This window comes from Lepidothrix coronata, unplaced genomic scaffold (assembly GCF_001604755.1).
Source record: "Lepidothrix coronata isolate B3197 unplaced genomic scaffold, Lepidothrix_coronata-1.0 Scaffold2, whole genome shotgun sequence".
Classification (NCBI taxonomy): Eukaryota; Metazoa; Chordata; class Aves; order Passeriformes; family Pipridae; genus Lepidothrix; species Lepidothrix coronata.
Genome location: NW_016690182.1, coordinates 3441480 through 3461252, shown reverse-complemented (window position 1 = coordinate 3461252; position 19773 = coordinate 3441480). Strand labels below are relative to the sequence as shown.

Sequence of the window (19773 nt, the reverse complement as noted above, 5' to 3'; positions counted from 1 at the left end):
AACTTGAGGGAGGCCCATGGCATAAATATTAAGCATCCAGGATGGTGGAGCTGCAAACAGGAGGAGAGTGTTGGCATTGCACATACTGCTGCTGTTGGCAAGGCATTGATCATGCTGGAGTAACTGAGCAGAAACATCTTTTCATCAGGGGATAAAAGGAAGATACCGATGCCTTTCCATTTTTCTCCAGCAGTGAGTTTAACTGTCTACAAAGAGAAGCCTCTTGCTGCTTCTCCTCCAAATTCTGCTTTAGTGTCAGGACCAGCATAGGCAGAAAGCAGAAGAGGTCACAAACAGTACAAATCTGAGTCCTGCAACAGTGTTACAAAGTCTTCTTTCTAAAAGCTTTTTGTTTAAAATTGTGTGGTATATATTTAATGTCTTTCCCTTAAAACTAAAAGGAATGCTTTCTTGTGAGCAGCTCGTGGGACTGGTGGGATCAGGATGGAAAGTGCTCTGTTAACAGTAGAAGACTATGAATTGTCAGGATGGGTTTAAGAACAGACAACTTGGTTATAATTTGTGGGGCCTGGTCTGAAAGCTTGAACTCCATCTTCTAAAGACACAAGCAAGATAATGCAGTATTCTGATCAGCACGTACTTAAGTGTAGTCCTTAAGTACCTAACATGTTTTTTAAATCATCCTTCAGAAAAATCAGTTGATCTGTATGGCACATATATATCTCCTCCCACCTTTAATTCATTTTAAGCTTCAAACCTCTGGTTTGCTTCTTTCAAACTCCAATGGATTATACTTCAAAATGAATCATGATAATCTGACTCATAACTTTTCAAAAGGAATGCTCTCATAGTACTCAGAATCCATGGTATTTTTGAAAAAAATCGGTGTATAATAAGGATGCCAGGTAAACAATTTTATAATTTAGACATTCTGATAGGCTGATACTTTTCCTGGAAACTGGGTGGAATGACTCCTGGGTTTCTGCTACCATCAGAAATGTGTCATAAATACAGAGATTCTGAATGGCAAGTGATTTTTCTTTTTTTAATGAAAAACATACATTATAATTTGGTAGGTTTGAGGGACAAGAGACTCATCTTGTGCTTAAGTTTTAACAAGGTTGAAAAAATTAATTATTTTTTTTTTTAGCTTTGTGGCTAGTAATCTGAAAGCAGAGGTAGCTAAGATTCTACAGCATTTTAGGTTTGGAAGTAGCTTGGGAACTAAACAGTGAGTAGAAAATAGCAACACAGGTAGCATAACCTGTTCCAAGCTACTCAGGCTACCTGCAGTACTCTCAGACTAGAACAGCTTCCAGAAAGTTAAGCACAGCTTTCCCAGGACAATCAAGGTTGTGTTCAGCCCATCTTTCTGTCTGTCTTACAGTATGGTGCTTAAGAATGTCTGTTTTACTGACATTTCAAATATATTAGCTATTTTTTTTAAATATCAAAGCTTTCACTTGCATATGTATCAAGTTGGCAGTTTGGGTTCACCTTTACCTGACTAAAGGTACACTAGTGGACAAATACCTCAGACCTGAGTGAACATCAGCTGCCTTTCACTGAGAGCTTTCTGAAACTGCAGCTTTCTTTTGTCAGCCTTTGTGTCCAAAAGGATCTGACTTCAGGGATGCACTTCTTTCTCACGAGCAGCCATTGCAGGTCTCGGCAGATCCTTCTTGGCATCATGGCACGGGTGAGACTTGGTGCTGCTGGTGTTCCCACCACACTGTTACAGCCTAAGTGGCCTATTTTTATCGTTGCAAGCTGGCATTTTTCATACCCTCATAAAATTCACACAAATGTTTCAGTGTGAAAAGAAGATCCAGCACACAGCAAATTCATGTACATTGTTAGGGTTTTATTTGACCGTGGTAGTATATATAAAAGCCAAAATGTGTAAAGTTTAATGAGTCAAGTATGTCATAAATAATTGGGCACATGAAGGAAACCAGGGCTGTGGTAATGTATTTGTACAGCAGTCAGCACGGAGGAACTGTAATTGGGATTGGTGTTCCAAAGTCATCCTAAAGAGCAGATAAGAAATAAAGACTGCTTTAATAGTGTGTAATGGAGTTTTGATAGGGTGACCAAAGTAATCTTGAACAGGATCTTGACATGGGAGTGTTTGGGGATGCTTGGATCTGAACACGTGTTTTGAATTGCTTTCCAGTAAATGGTTTGTAAAATATGAATGGATTAATCCTCATGCCTTTCATTTGCAATTTAATAATATCCCCCTCCTGGTGCCTGAATGTGCTGGTTTTATTTTATTTGCTCTCCTAAAAAGAAATGCAAACTGAAGGAACTGTGTATGTTTGAAGAAGGCATTAGATAGAATGAAGCAAGCAAGCTTAGTTCTTTCTAAAAAGAACTAGATAAAGCACTGCAGTTATATCACTTAGAAAACTGATGCCATAAATGAAGTAACAAGGGTAAATCATGATTTTGTTTTGTGTTCCACTGTGAGGTTTTGGGTTGGGACTTTTTTGTTTTGAGTGTATTTCTTTGTGTTTGTGAGTGCATATCCATTTCTAGGTAGGAAGAGATGTGATGTTACAGCCAATGCCTCAGGAAGATTTGTATCCAGTTCCAAGTTGTAACTTCCTTGGTTCCCTTCTGCCCCCAAGAATATTCACTGTTAACTATTGCAGAAATAGCTTTTTTCAGAAATCCGTCTTTTCTGACCTAAATTTTAAACAATACAGTGAAATATTTTCTTCACATCAGAACTCAGTGTCTTAATTAAAATGTAAAAGATGGTTTTATTGGCTATAGGTAAATGCGGTTCACCTGCTTTTAAATTTTTAATATGATGAGTTTGTGTTTAAAGGAAGCTCTCAAGTCTGATTGCCTGAAGCCCCCTGAAAGTATCTCATTCTGCATTCGGGGGCACTGCTGTGCTGATCTCCTCGGGGCTCAAGGTAGGGAGAGTGCCCCTTTTCATTCAGTGTGAAAGTGGAAGAAAGCAGTAGAGGCATTGTCCACCTCTCTAAGTGCAAGACTGCAGGTTGACTGTAAGAAGTGATGTTCATGACCACCCTTGCATTGTTACAGCAATGAAGGCATCGGGTGGAGCCTTAGATAGGAAATGGCAACTGCTCTGTGTTGCACGTTATTCCATTGTAAAGTAGTCCCATTAGTCTGTTGGCAGAAGCTGGCAGTGAGAATTGTGTGGAGTCCAAGACAATTGGCAGAAGAAAGTGGAGGGAATAAAATTATTTCACAGCTGAGGGAAACACAGAACACAAACCCGAGGAACTGGTATGAGCAGCACGCAGTAATGTCTGTGGTGATGGAGCTCCAGCAGTGCCTTTCCTCCCAGAGAGCTGTAGGTGTGTCACTGGAGCAGTGTCCCTTTGACACAGGTTGATTTTGTCAGATCTACTTTATAAGAAATTGATATGGACAAAGGGAAATTACTGGTCCATAAAAAGAGTAATGAAGAAGGAATAGTATTGTAACCTCCAACCCCTGACTCCAAAACTGCTGAGCTCTTAGATCCCGTGTGGAAGTGGAGGGTCCTGCTGACTTTTACAGTTCAGTCACTAATGATATCATCCAGTGGAAATGGTGTATTAAGATCCACCATTAACATATCCCTTTTGTTGGCTTTATGCATCTTTTCTCTAAACAAGCAAAATCCAAAACTGCTTGTAAATGTTCCTAGTAACGCTTCAGTTGTTTGTAGTAAGACTGGAAGTAAAAAAAAAAAAAAAGGTGTCAGAGAAGTTTTGACTTTAGCTTCCAGGCAATCGACAGTAGAGATGTCAGAGCCTGTACAACCTTGCAGTGTCAGGAATACTCACAGTCACTAGAAGATAGAAAAACTAAACACCATTAGATAGCAAAAATAAATTTTTAAAAGGCACAAAACATCTAAGAACTTGTGTGAAATGGGGCATCTTTTGAGGTTCTGGCCCATGGCCTTCCGGGGGTCTGAGTGAAAAGAATCTTACCTGTTAATCTTAGCATGTTTCAGTGGTGGGCCTGACTTGTCTGGAGGGAGGATGGAACTGCAAGTAAAACAGAAGTCTGGGTTCATTGGGTTACACTGACACTTAGGATGGCTCAGCTGCTTTCAGTACAGAAACCGAGATTTATTTATGTGGCTTAAGTGGGATATTGTTTGCTTGGGTTTGGTTTGGTTTTTTATTTGAAAGTAAATTCTGCTTACCACTGTGATCATTCTGGCTCTGAGCGTTTTCCTTCCTTGGCAGAAAACACCAGTCTGTCATGACCTGAAAGTTTCTTATCTTCTCTTGACATGCTTGAGAATTCACAGGCTTCTATCATATCATCCCTTCCTCTCCTGAACACGATGGCATGTGGCAGCTCATGTTCTGTGAGAACAAGCCCAGTGTTAAGTCAGCATTAATAAATACTCACCTTACACCTAATGCCAAAATAATGGCTTATCATGATCTCCTGTTGGAGAACTGCTGCTCAGGGCCTCTCTCCCTTGTTTGTGGAGGTTGAAACTTATTCAGATCAAGTTATAAAGCAACTTGCATATGTGCTTGCTTTGGAAAGAGATGTACATCACCATAATTAATTAAGAGCAGTTTCATACAGGCATAGCTCAGCAAAAAAAATTGGTTTTTTTTTTTGAGGAATGAGTTTGCATCAGGATGTGTCCAAATCATTTCTTTAGCAGCCAAAGTATGTGTTTTACCATCTGCATTTTTCAAATAGGGAAAAATAAACATAAATCAGCTGTGATTAATTAAGGAAAAATACCAAAATTCTTACTCAGACATGAGGATAGTTGTGATTGTCAATAGAAAGTACTTTGTAGAAAGAGCTTAAAGCTGAGGTTTAGTTACCATTTTTAAAATTTTCCCTCTGGCCCAGTGATGTTAGAATAATAATGTAATTAAAATTACTGTAATTACATGTTTGTTTTTTGGAAAAAAAATAGCAATGTGGCTGCGAGTTCATGGATATTCAATTAGTTCTTTTGATAATATAGGAGATTAGGTCACAAACTATACAAAAGATAAGACTGTGAGTTCAAAAATGCAAATAAACACAGAGGACCACAATAATTGGCCTTTTAGCTTTTCCTTATAAAAACGAAAGTTTATTTGCCCTTTAAACAGGTCAGTAAAGTAAAATTGTCACGCTACGGTGCATGCAGGATAGTCACGAAGAATAAGCTACTAACAGAAGACAGAGAGTCTGTTAAAGGGTTAAATCTTTAAAATCTGCAGTGAATACAAACCTGAATCAGGGGAAATACAACTGGACAGGGCCTTGCATTTGTTAGAAGATATTGTTGGTGATCATCCAGAATTTTCAGGAAAAACAGTTGCAAATACCTGAAAGGCCGAATCAGCAGCTCTTGCCTCCATGCAAGCAGCAGCTCCATGGTGGCTATGAGGTGTTACATGGAGAAGGTCCTGCTTATGGTCAGGTTGTCCACAGACTCTGTTTAGTTTTTTCCTCAGATTACTCACAAACTAAGAGTGAGCTCTTTGCATAAGTGAGCACAATCTGCTATGAAAATGCATTTTAATTCAGTGTTTTAAAATAGCCATGAAAGACAGAATTATGTCCGAAGGACAAAGACCTTGAACCATTTTCAAACTCAAGGCCGCAGTGCCTTGGTGCTCGTCTAAGAACAAGGAACAGCACAAAGCTGACCACTTTCCAGCTGGTTCCCAGCACAGGGCAGAGGAACAGGGGACAGGAACTGTCCCCACTGGAGCCAGCCACTGGCAGTTCCCTTTAGTGCTGCACCTCTTCTCTACTGACTGTATGGGATGTAGGAACTAGCAGTCCTAATAAGAGCTGATCTGTATTCTCCATTAAAATCCTAAGCTTGGATAACATGCTGGGCTTTTTGGGCTCCCTTGTGACTTTTTTCAGATGCAGTGTCCCTACAAAGCTGAGCGATTTCAGTTGAGTCACAGTTCAAAAGTATTCCTGAGTTATGCCTCATACCTGATAAGAAATAATGGGTGAACCCGGGATTGTTTGAAATACTCTGGGTTTTTAGGGTCAGGAGACCTTTGAGAATATGTTTTGTTTGCATTGCAAGAAGGGATGTTTCCTGGAATACTTGCTTTTTTCTGCAGTACAGAATCTACATAAAAACTAGTAAACTAGGCCATTAATAAATATGTAAAAGAAGCCTGATCTGTGAGGTACAGGCTCAGTGTATGTGAGGACACTGAGCTCCACTAGTCCCACTCTATTGATTATTCACGTGGAATTAGAGGGTTTACAGACCATTGAAATGATTTGGAGACTGCCAGACTTTCTAATGTAATCTTTATTTTTTCCTTTTTCCACCTGTGAGTTAATGCTTTTTATTTGTTACTTCAGCAGATATTTTTTATGGAAGCTTTTCAACTTTATATCCTGCTGGTATATAGTTTAACAAAATGCCTTTTTAAACAGTGTATTTAATTCCTCAGTCATCCCTCTGGGAATAAATTCTTACTGTATTATAGCTTCTTTTATATCTTTTTTTTACTGTGGTGAAGAACTTCTGCAAACTTTTATTTCAGAAATCACCACTTCTGATTTCCTTTCTGTGTCTCATGCACGTCTCTTTTATGTCTGCACCAGCTGTAGTTTGCTACTGGTATCCAGAGCTGGTCATGTCCTCTTACAGTGTCTTAAACACTTAAAGCAATTCCTTAATAGCATTTTTATTTTTACATCTGGACCTCCAGGAAGAAAATCAAATTTTCACACCTGACTGCCGATGTGAGGTGTTATCCATGATGCTGTGTCAATGAGCTGATATTGTGGAGAATCCTGTTTGAGATTACTTTAGCAGTCTTTAGTGATTCTAAGTGGTAGCCTTTGTGGTGGGAAGTGTTTCATGATGGTACTCTCAGAAGTAACGCTGCTGTATTTGTGTGTGTAGAAGTCAGGTCTTCCTTACTGGTAATTACTTGCCCTTGCTTTTTGCAAAGTTAAATATGCAGCATTTTGGCAAAAATGTTTAATGGGGTTAGTTGGAAATTGTTGTTAAATCCAGTTCTTGACAAGCAAAATTGTTACAATTGAGTGAACATTTTTCTGGGAGACTTATTTTCATTACAAATAGGACTTGCTCTTCTCGGTCCAGAAATGGTTTGATTGGAAGTGCTGCTGTGCCACAGTGTACTGCAGTTGTACATCTTTGCTATGAGTGAGAGTCCCAGCCCCTCACAGATCGGGCTCCCTCACTATGTCTGATGCAGAATCCCTTCGTGGAAAGAACCCAGGGTCGCAAGAAGTTTGCACTTTTCCTACAGAGCTGAACAACAAAGAAAATCTTTTTTCCTGCAACTCCAGTGAAGTCGGCCATGTTTATAAATTGAAATACTTTCATTTTTGTCCAAAATGGTCATTGTTCAATCTCTGTAAAGGATGGGAAATAATGAAGTGTGTGAAAAAAGATGCTTTTGTCTGCACTTGGATTATTTTCTGGTACAAGGTGGGTTCCTCAGGACAGCAGAATGGTTAATTACTAACAGCCTCCCATAAAGAAACAAGATGTGTTGCTTATTTGTGAGGTCATGTAATAAGCCAGAGACTTTCCATATTCTTCTGAAAGGTTTTAACACTCGAGTAAGAAGTCACCATAATTTCTCATTGAAAAAGACCACACAGAAATTTCAGAGTTATGGACTGTAAGGGAATAAAACATCCAGATGTCTTTGATCTGAATCAAGGAAATCTCAATCTGGAAAACTACACCTTAATGTTTTGACTTTTAGGCAGACCTGACATTTGTTACATAGCTGCTAACAGAGATCTCCAGGTGCTGTCAAGGGAAGGTATTTTAGAGATAGGCAATGTAATCCCATGTTTGTTTTTAGAGAATATGGAGAGATGGAATATTACAATATAGCAGAAGTCACAATCAAAAATGTGTTCAGGCCAGTTTAATTGTTATAAAGTCAGTACAATTTACTGCTACACTGAAATTATTATATATTATCTCGTTAATTCATTCCATCTGCTGCATCATACAGAATATCAGGAATGGTTAGAAGGCTTACCTCAAATATACTTTGAAAGTTTGATTGCATTCAGTGTTTTTCAGATTTTCACACCCTCGTCTGTCTTTCTTAGTCTGTTCACAGTTTTCCAGAGGAGTTTATGCCATCTTTGGATTCTATGACCAGATGTCAATGAACACACTGACGTCATTTTGTGGAGCCCTTCACACATCCTTCATCACACCCAGCTTCCCAACGGATGCAGATGTGCAGTTTGTCATCCAGATGAGGCCAGCATTGAAAGGAGCCATCTTGAGTCTCTTGACTTATTATAAGTGGGAAAAGTTTGTGTACCTCTATGACACAGAACGGGGTAAGCACCATCATTTTAACTGATTTTTATATTTCATAGCTTGCTTTAAGTATTACCAGAACCAGTATGTGCAGCACAGTTTTCTTCTGATGTAGGTAGCATGTGGTCCTAGAAAGAAGAAACTAAAGTGAATGGATAAATGAAAAGAAGGCATCCTAATATTAATGATCATTTTTTAAGAGATTTTCTGGAGGATATTGTTAACAATGTAAGCATTCAATTGGCATACCTGGTTTCCATGGAACCACAGACTCAGCACTTGCCAGGGTTTTTGAGTCCTTGCAAAATAAATAAAGTCAACACTATGAAGTTGGCTGTTAGGCAAAACCTTCCACCCTGTGTGACATTACAAATCCTGCACCACTTTACATAAATGCACATTTCTGCTGTCACTGGACAAAGACAATCCATGCTCAGATACTCTCTGGAGATGCCTAGGCATCAATAAAGTCTAAGAATAGAGAGCATAAGATGCTTTAGGGCTCGGCTGGAGAAAAGATGCTCCAGATATGTCACATGGATATCCAGAGACAAATTTACATACATGACAAGAATGACCAGAGTTATGTTTTACTGAGTGGAAACATACTAAAACCAATGTTTCCAGACTTAAACCAATTATTAAATACTAAAAGCACAAAATGTAGCAAATACTGTCAAAAAGAGATCTAGACATCAGAAACCATTTTCTGTGAGGAATCTTGCATATTTCTGTGGAGCAGCTGTTGCCACCTGCTCTGAGCATACAGAATTTGCTCTGTTACAGATTTCACCTGGGCAGCATTTTTTGTATCAAATAGATGTGCCAATGCTCTTCTCGCCAGTTTTATGATTTGCAATTCCAAGACCTTCTTCAGAGCAAAGGGATCTGGATAGAGACAAAGAAGCTTAGATTCTGTTCCTGGCTCCCATGACAAAATTCCAATCCCTTAGGCTACTGCATATTGCTAAGCATCAAGTCTTCAGTGGCTGTGCTTTTCACACTGAAGATTAGTAGCATCGCCCAACTAAGAGCATATCATATGTTGAAAGAAAGTAATTTTCAGTCTGATTTTAGGTGAATGTCAAGAGTTCAGAATTTTCTGAGTGATTTTGAGGCGTTAAATGTTTCTAGAGCTGAAAAACACTAGCTACGAGATCAAGTATGAAATATGGAGAAGCTAAAAATGCCATTACTTCTTAAATCTTGTAGAACACCCATACATCCATATTTCTAATTTAGTCCACTTTTAAATGAAAGCTCCTGTGAGTAAGCCATTTGTCTGAGTAAAAAAGGCTTGATGTGGCCAAATGTGATAAACTTACAGCATGTAATAAAGTAAAATGTCATTTATTCCAGGACTGATGAAACTTATCATGATTAAGGCTAATAAAGTTTGCTTTAGAAAGAGTTTCAACAGTTGTCCAAGATCATGCCTAATAAGAAATTTGGCTCTTCAGACTGGAAAAATAATCCAAAACAGTAAGAGTTTCAGTAGAATTTGTCTAGGTGACATGACTATCAGACTAACTGAGATAGTAACGGGAGTCATGGGCGGGGGGGGACTTGCAACCTCAAACTTGCAGTTTTTGGCAATTCATTTTGTATAATCTTCAGATAGAGTCTAATCGTGAGCTTATCGTGATGACTAACCCTTTTGGAACAGTTTAGGTTGTGTCTAGGCATTATTTTGCCTTGTTCGTGCTAAGATTTTAATCACAGGTTAAAACACAGCTCTTGCTGGTGGAATTAGCCCCAGGAATCTGACTTTACCTCTGTTGCCATCTGCCTCTTGTGTTGTCTTCCTATTCACATCCTACTCATAATATTACAATTACTAATCCAGATCATGTTGTGAAACTACAGTGGTTCACATGCACGTAGGCCCTGACATTCTGATCTAAGTGTCAGTGACAAATCTGAATTAGATGACAGTGAAGGTGAATGTAGGATTATAAAATGAAGCTGAGGGCTAGAAGATAAAGGACAGTTGTGTCTTTAGGACAGAAGAGGCATCAGTACATATAGGTAGCTTGGTGATGGGTTTTGAGTTGTTTGGGATAAAGTTACCATGTTATCTGTCCTCCCTATACATATATCCTCCTTGCTGCTGTTTGGTGACATACTTGCCATCTGCTAAAAGAGGAACAAAAATGAACAGTTTATTGTCTTTACCTACTAGTGCTTTAATTTGGTTAATACAAACTTGGTAGCACTCCTATCAGTTATAATTCTTCCAGTGTTATAACAAATTAAGAAGTTTTCTATAAGAGGGAGAGGCAGGGCAATTAGGTACTGAGAAATGGACATTAGAGTTCTTTGTTTGAGGAGTGGTAATCATGGATGAGACCATCTGAAATATGTGGCAATTCCAGTAAGCTCCCTAATTTCTTGTGATAGACCTTCAAATACCAAAAAAACATCCCAAGAGTTTGGACAGTAATAATGGTGAAGGACTCCTTGTGTCAGGCAGTGAACAGACTGTACGTGTTCCTTTGCTGAGATACCACTGGAAATGCAAACACTAGAGCTGTAATAATTTTTAATAATTCCTGTCTTGGATACTTAACTGCTTTGGGACACAAACACTGTCAGGAGAAGGTGTTAAACAGTTTACTGAAATAAACTATCATTTAAATACTGCCTTTCTAAGAAGATTATAATCTGCTGAGAATCTGAGAAATCACTAAATATTACACTATTCTTTCTTATGTTGAATTTAGTTATGCACTAAATTGTTCTTGCAAGTAGTTTTACAGTGTTCTGCTGAAGCAAAACACTGCCATGTATTAAACATTGCATTTTCTATTAATAAACACTGTAGCATATTACAGAGGCCATACAAAACTGAATAAACCCTGTGGTTATAATGAACTCTTTCGGTTTAAGCTTAGGAGAATGGAGCTTTATAAAATTGCTTCCTTTAAACAGTGGTCTTTTTGTTCTTTGCCATCAAATCATATAATCATATGGTTTCCCCCTTGGTGACATTGGGTACAATACTGTCATGTTTGGCTCCTGCAACGAAGACAAAAGATAAATCTCAAACAATAGAATAAAGTTAAGATGTACAATTACATAGATAGGTGGTGAAGCTTTTAATTCAGTGATTTAGTGTGTACGTTGTATATATATTTATATTCTTAAGTATAAAATAATATTTTATTTTCCGTTGCTATGAGATGACTGAATGTTGCAGATTGTGCTCTCAAATATGTATTTATGTGCAGGTGTAAAATTCAGTTTCTTAAAACCTTCTAAAGCACACAGAAAAAAAATAAAGTGTGAGATTCGTGATTTTCACCAGCAAGAATTATGTCATATCATTGCTTATTTCAGTTGCTGGACTTATTCTTCTATGGAGAAACAGAAATTTAAGAGAAATACCAAATTCCATGTTCTTTCCTAGTACCAGAAGAAGTACTTTGCAGAGTAATGATGCATTAGGAAATGGCTGCTAAGGGAAGAAGGGACTTAAGCAGTGTGTAGAAGAAATAGTCATGTGTTCATTCCATGCCTCATGTGTTTAGTTCATGTGAAAGGGAAAGGCAGGGTTGATTTCTGTTTGTATTAACTCACATCAGTAAGTTGACACTGTTGGTTGCTGTGATGTGTGCAAAGTATCTGATTAATTATATGGTGCTAACTGCCTCAGTAGGCTTCTCTGCAGTAGAACTAAGACTAATTAAGATTATGTCAGGATGAGATGAGGTGAGGCTACATACAGAAAGCTATTAAGAATTTGGGTAGCACTTGTCAGGAAAGTCACCTTTTGCATCTCATGCTGAGAATTATGTTTCATCAAAAACCTCAGGTTTACTTGCACTCTTCAGGTCTGTTTCTCTTCTTGCTTTATTTTAAATCAGGTATTGTTCCACTGAAGTCAATAGTCTGGAGTAACACAGGTGTGAATGTCTGGAGAGGTGAACTTGTGGTTTTTCACAGTCATCTGATTGTTGCATGAAAGTGTGAAGTACTTCTCATTTAATTATAAAAATGGTATGGGGAATTATAATACTGAAGCTTTTGTTTATTTAAATTTTCATGGTGCTCCATTTCAGTTTATTTTTGCCAGAGAAACATAATTTTGTACAGATTGTTCACTTTCCATCTGTCAGTATAACACAGGCATTTTGTCCTAAGTCACTTTGATATGTCATACCTACTGTGCAGAAAGACACTGATATCTGTCATGTAGATCATTTAAACAAAATCACACCAGGTGATTTCTGTGATTTGTCTTCGTGTTCTTCCTTTGGATCATAGGAGTCCTCACAGGACATGAAAGTGCTGTCTTGGTTTGTCTAATGCCTACCAACTCAGTAGCAGGTCAGTCTAGGCAGAGGTGCAGAGAGATCACAGTCTTTATGGCACTGTATCAAATACCTCGGTAAATCTGAAGTATTTCTGTCGTTTGGTTTTGATTTAGCCTGTCAGTACATATCTAGTGTGGCCTACAATCAAGGAAAAGGAGTTTTGATAAATAATGTTGTGGTTGGCTAATATATTTTTTTAATTGTTTAACACTGGCTAGGTGAAGGCTGAGGCAGAGAAGTGTTAATCTAAAGCCCTGGGTTATGTGGCTAAGGAGAGGTGAAAATGTCTACTTTAAAAGCAATTACATCTTTAATCCTTGCTGCTACAGAAAGACAAAAATTTGACCTGAACGTAATGGATGGGTACGGATGCAGAAGGCCTGAAAATACAGCCTCAGGAAATACAACCAGTCCTGTTTCTTTTAGACACAAAACCTTCTGGTCCCCTGTTGCATAAAGAAATGCCAGGTAAAGAGCAGGGGGGGGAAAGGTACAAATAGAAGCTTCTCAATGATCATGTGTAAGGCATCAAATTGCCTTAAAAGGGGTTCAGTACAAGGCAATGAGATCTGATTCACTGCTCCTGCTGAAGACAAAGAATAACTCTGTTTAGTTCTGCTTTTACAAAATGAGGTTAGTTATCTATTGCTATCAAAGGACAAGACACTTCTGTACTGCTTTCCCTGGAGAATGAGAGATTGGAGCTGATAAAAGAAGCAGTATGTAGAACCAGGCTCATTATAGCTTCCACAAAATTAAATTGATGGATTTTTTTTTTTTGTGAAATAAGAGTTGCACTGAAAATTACTCATATATAGAACATAACATTTTTTTCTGCAAAACATCTGGGGTAAGATTAATTTTTATGGAATCTAAAAAGACTGCTTTAGTACTTGATGGATTCCTAGGGATTTTAGAATGTTGTGTTCTGGTGGACTGTCTCTCCTGAAAACAGCAATGGAAAATGTAACGCAACACAGAATGACTGAATCCTGTTTATAAGCACCTTCCATCAGCAGAGAGGTGCAGAAGAACTCCTCCTTCCACACAGCTGATTTTTAAACTCTGTATTGTATTTCTGCATGTCAGGAAGTTTTATTTTATTTATAAAGATCATTCTTCAGTGAAGGGGGAAAACGAAACCAGTGGAAGCAGCTACACCAGCAGTAATAAACCCTGAATTCAGCACCTGCTGATCAGTCAAATGTCAAAAGAGTCAATAGCTGAGCTGTTCATTAACATGTTTATTTTTCAGAGCAGGGGGGTTATTCCACTAACTGAGGAACTGCTTTGAATCGCTTGCATACAGAAAAAAGGATTTAATGCTGGCTTATGCTTTTCTCAGAATTAAACATGGGCTTGGTCCATTTTAAAATTACAATTCTTGTTTGCTAGTATGTTTATATGCCTGTTTAATTCTCAGTTGCACCTGAAAGGTTGATGCAATGTATTTTGCTTATGCTTTCAGAAGTATGAAAGGATTTAAAATGTTGACATTTTCTTCTGTAAAAATCAGTCTGTGGTGAAGAATAATGGAACATACAAAGCTTGTTTGGAAGCCTATAAAACACCAGAGGTGACAAAACAGGGAAGAGTTACTGCAAACCTTGATTCTTCTGAGTTTTTTTGGCTCTGTACAGGAGTGTTTTGGACAGCAGCCCAGGTTCATGGGGATGACATGCAGACAGTATCAATTGTTAGCATTTAGGTAGCTATGTAGATGAGCTGTCTCATTCTCCTTTCCCACTTCTTTATATAGTGGGAAATGCACAGCAGGGAATAAAATCTTGGCAAAACCTCCTGAGCTGAGGCTCAGCCTCCATGTCACAGATCTGTACATTTGAAGAATTATGTGCCCCAGGAACTGCCATCCAGAAATTTTCTTCTAGGTCAAAAGAGAACTTGTAGCATGGCCACAGAATGTGGCTTCTTTTGCGTGGCTTTTCTTGAAAGGATGTATGGTGTAGGTTCAGGTTTTCATGCTCTGGTACAATAGAGAACACACACAGTGTAAGGATGCTTACAATAGAAAATCCATTATTTAGATTTGAAGAACAATCATATTTCATGCACTTACATGGAATAAGAAAATGATCTGTTTCTTTCACAATCAGGCTTTTGGGAATGAGTGATTTTACCATATTATAATGCCTAGAGTTTGTATTTATATAGAATTGAAAGTTGTAGATACTGCTTAGCAATATTTGTATGAAATATAAGTAATTTACCCTGACAGAGAGGCAAACCTTGACATTCTTATTAAGGGTGCATTGTTTTGTTGCTTTCAGCAGTATAATGTATGAACCAAGGCTCTGCACAGGAAATACGCCAGGATCTTAACTGAAAAATTCCAGGATTGCTTTACTGTTTAATTTTACTGCCTAAATGTGTTTGGGAATAATCTGAGCCTGAACAGTTAAATCTAGCTTTTGATAATCACTTTCCATTTATTTCCTCTGAAATCTCTGAAGTCTCATACAGACTCCTTTTATCTTGGTCTCTGTGGTACACAGACACAGAAGAAAGCCCCTTCACTGATCCTTGCCCAAACAAACATTGAGACCCTGTGTGGGAGAATGGATGTTGGCCGGTTTTTAGGTGGACTGAGAGCCTTAAGCGTTTTTCTCCTGATCTTTCCCATTAGCTGCTATTTGTTTAGCTTACCCCTGGTAATCGCTTAAACCGTTTTTCTAGCTTATGGACAAGAAGTGTGAGTCAGCTTTGAAAGTCATCCAGCATGAGATGGCGAGACTTGCATGCTGGCAAGACCAACATGCAGCTGAAAACCAACAGCACAGAGTTCATGGGGTATGCTGTACTGGGGCTTTGTGCCTCTTGACAAGCACACAGTGGGTTCAGTTTGGTGTTGAGATGCCCAGGCCAAATGCCTGAGCATCCTTTGAAGCTGTTGGAACACACACTACTGCCAGCAGTGCTTTCCAACAAGAGGAGTAACTACACATGTGCAACACATTTGTGTCTTGTTTCATGGGACCTCTGAGAATAAGGAAGTGTGTCAGCCCATGCATGAAGAAAAGGATATTATGGTAGCCTCACTCACACTGGCTGTGAATCTGGTTGTGGCTGAGAAAGTGTCAGTATCTAACTTGACTTTATGTGAAATCAGGTCATAAACCTGAGTCAGAAGGTTCAGTATACAGAGTATGAACGGGCAGGTCCTGCATAAATAATTTCTGGAAGTCTGAATTTCTGGAAGTTCTGTTCATGTGCACCCTCGTAGTCCTAATGAAAGCAACTGAAACTCAGGATCGTGAGCTGTGGCCCTGAATATCTTATGTAGTAAACAGGAGAACCAGCAGCATTTCCATTCACCAGAGCCTTAGAGATGAGCCTGGGAATGATTGTATTCATAACCTAAATCATGTAAATGCATGCATTTAAATATTTAGCTTTTCATAAATATGCATGTTTGATCAACTTTCGGTAGAGCCGTAACATTTAATTTTTTTCATTGTTTGCACAACTCATTTAAGTGGCAGAAGCTTTAGGTGTCATTTGATTTTATGTGGCCATCAGCAAGGCTTAAATGGTCAGTATCACTTCTCCAGATTTCTTGAAACGAAGCTGAAGTTCAAGACAGTTTCCAAGTGCAGGTAGAGAGGGGAAGGGCTGAAAAGATACATGAGAGGCATTGTTGGCCCTTTTGCTCTGAGGCAAAGGAAAGGACTTGACACAAAGCTAAGCTTTAGAGGTGATAGAAAGGATTTGCTTGGAATCAGAGGCAACAAGGTGGAATTTTTTGATCCTGTCAAGGAGATGGGACTTTTTAGACTAGAAAGGAAGACTGTGGAAAAGAATCCCCGTGTGCAAAAGACTGCAGGTAAATCTTTATCAACCCTATTTGTTTAACCCATCTCACCCAACAGATCTAGGAGTTACTGAAAGTTACTTTGCTTGAGTTTATGTTCCATCTGTATATGCAGAACAGCTTTAAAAACTTGAAGTCTTTGGCTCCGATGCTCCAAGCAAGGCAGACTGGCTTCAGCTGGGGAACTGGGCTGATTCTGTTCCTGGAAGTAAACTATCTCAATGACTTAAAGTCTGCATAAGGGGGCTCGTACTCTGAGTGTGACTGAAGACAGCAGCACTATTGAACACAGAATCAAGAGGAAGCAATTTCTGAGGTGTGATGTTTAACATTGAATTAGTGTGTGAACTTTAGTACTTGTTTCAATGGAGGAGCACGTTCTGGTTATCATGAGTTTTCCGAAGGAAAGACATTTTGACACCCTATGCCTTAATGCAATTAAGGTGGCAGTTGCTTAGCATGTCAGTATTCTTACAAGTTTGCAAATGTTATCACCCTTCACTGGATCTTGACTGTGTGTCTACTCTTCCTGCGCATCTTTCTTCACCTAGAAATTGTTGTTTCTTAACCCGAGTGACAGCTATTATTGCTGGCACATGGAATTTATGCAACAGTGGCTGTTTCTTATTCACAGTGAGGGAACAGATAACCAACATACACTATGAGAGACCGCACACTTCTGTGAGCTTGATGTGATAGTGAGAGGGTGGTTTTCAGCCCAGGCAAATGAACCATTCACTGAGTGAAGAACTTCTGTGGAATGAGCACAGGCTGTTGTGGCTTAATGGAATGACTGTAATAGTTGCAAGTGATAAAAGAACACCAAACACAAAAGAGATTTCTCCAACGTTTGAGGAATATATGAGTAAAATGGAGTATCTCAACAAGTTAGTAAATCAAAGCTTCTCCTTTCATAGAGCGACCCCAGATACTCCAAAACAGTTCTCAGCTGAGCAACGACATGTTCTTTTCTCACTACTAAAAGAGACACTTCATATGCAGTTTGAATTTCTTTTGATACAGAACTATATCATGCTGGGTGAATGGTGTGTAAAAATTTAGTTTTGTTAAAGGCTTTGTGCTCCTGAAGTGATTTTCATTTGATGGTCTCAAACAACAGTGAATGGATGTTGATATGCAAGGGATTCCAGTCCCATTTTTGAGATGGAAGATTTGATGCACTGATCAGCAGGTTACCAACCTGGTCTTCATCTGCTTATGTATGTGGAAATACCTTTGTTGCATTGAAAGCACAGTGAGCTTTGACTTAAGATCTGCAGAATGTCATAGTGGAATTTAGTGGCCATGGTTACTAATGAAAAGCAGTTTTTCATACTCCTGCACAAGAATTCCCTTAAATTTTACCATGAACTTCCCTTTTCATGTAGAAAAATACTTGAGCCTTTGAAGAAACTCATAATGGATTACTTAGAAGCTTTGCATTTAAGGGAGTTATTTAAAGGTGTTTACCATGGAGTTTATAGGAACAAATCCATTGGTTATAGATTCAGTACTTTCCTTCATCTATGACACTTGGCCCTTTTAGATGTAGTTTCTTATTTCAGGTTTCAGAGAATTTACCAAACTAGTTTGACCATGTGCCTTTTTCTTCCTAGAAAATATCAACTCTGTTAGTAAGTATAAAGATTACTCAAGTGCTTTGTAGAAGAAGAATAAATGTGAATGCATTTGTGGCAAACCCACTCAGCTAGCAGGTAAAATGACCTTGTATTGTATTTAGGTTAAGGAGTTTTTAAAGGATTTTTCTTTTTAGAAAGAGATTTTTCTCTGGTTTCTCATGAGACGTTTAATATCACGCTGCCTTTTTTTTATTTTTGAATTCTCTTCTTGCAATTCAGAGTAGGACAGCACTGTGAGCCTGCATTTCAGGAGGTGTATAAGATACAGTAGTACAGTGGGATGAAAAATAGCTCCATAAAGTGATTAAGTATTAATCTCTAAAGAAAAAAAGTTAAAAGTTCCTGACATGAATTTTGTACTCAGTAACAAGTAATTATTCATTTCTTCAGCTTCAGATGCATAGCTTTTCTTGGCCACCTCTTTTGCTTTGATTCATGATGCAAAGAATCATTGAGAGGGAAAGGTGACCTGAGGTTTTATTCCTCCTTATCCTGAGCTCATCGTGTTCACAGACTGTTGCTTTGCACTTACACGTATTTCTGACTTACCTTGGTTGTCAGCAGCCCAAGGAAACAAATCAGCGGTCAGTGCTTTGCACAGCTTAGCAGCATTTAGTCAGGGCCCCTCTTCAGCTTGTTAAACTGAACAGAGTTGTCATCTCCTAGAACAGCACAGTATCCCCTTTAATGCTGAAGCATTTCTCCTCCAGTGTTTAGGCCTGGATTCCTCAGTGCTCCGCGGCGCAGGGGTGCCCTGGAGTCTGGATTTGCCTGTGAAGTGCGTCTGTGCTCCCTCCAGGTGCGTGGGATGGAGCCTGAGTACAGTGCTTTTGCCAGGGGAGTAGCTCAGTGAGCAGTGTGGGTAGTGCATCCTCTCTGAGACTGAAGAATTCCATAAGCCCGAGCTGTGACTGCTGGAAACACAGCCCAGTCCTGTTGTGTGCCCCAGCACAGGGATCTGTGCTGGAGCTGGACGTGTTGGGAAGCCGTGAGCACCACAGTGCCGTGCTGACATCAGTCTGGAAGGGTTAACAGATCCCAAGCAGTGGTTGTTAAGGTTTCTTAGGAGCTTCTGAGGTGTTGTTTGCTGAGGAGATATTTTTGTCAGTGCTGATAATAACACTAACATGCACTGAATTACCAGGGCTGTGCACATACTAGGCATAAGAGGACTACTATTATTTGCATGAAGTGGTAATATCTTTGTAGCATTTCTTCTGCTGTTTATGAAGTTATGAGTTATTTCTCGACTTCCTGTTCATATTCAGGAGAGAAGTAATTCATTTTTGATAACTCAGATTTTGATAATCTTTCCAACTGTACTTGAGAATGGGGTTATAAAAGAGCAAGACCACTCTACACTCTGCATTGAACCCTACTGCCCAAGGCCAAAGACACATCCAACTTGCTCTCTTCAGTTGTGGCGTTTTTTTAATCAGCACCTATGGTTTGTGAGAATTTAACTGAGGCTTCTTTCCCCTTTGTAAAGTAAAAGCCACTTCCAGATATTCTAGTTTAACCTAATGAAGTGGCCAGTCATCAGTGAAAAGCCCTTTTACTCCTTTCCTGTTGTTGTGACATGGTGTACAAAGCATTCTCAAATGCAGTGGCTCTGAACTGTTCTTAAGCTGTATAGATCTTATAGTCATAGTTAAGGGGCCTCTAGTGGTCTAGTGGTTAGGGTGCAGGACTCTCACCGCTGCGACCCGGGTTCGATTCCCAGCCCCC

General features: G+C 39.0%; 1 protein-coding gene across 10 annotated transcripts in view; it reads left to right on the top strand.

Moving 5' to 3' along the window:
• The window catches only part of GRIA3 (glutamate ionotropic receptor AMPA type subunit 3), a 416095-nt gene that overhangs the window by 296193 nt on the left and 100129 nt on the right, over positions 1-19773 (top strand). For all 10 annotated transcript variants that reach the window (XR_001875066.1, XM_017816354.1, XM_017816418.1 and 7 more), the window contains one exon: positions 8041-8280. Coding sequence is in view for 9 of the 10 variants with exons in the window: in XM_017816354.1 (XP_017671843.1) it covers positions 8041-8280 (240 nt within the window). In the remaining variant the exon portion in view is untranslated. The remainder of the gene's footprint in view (positions 1-8040; positions 8281-19773) is intronic.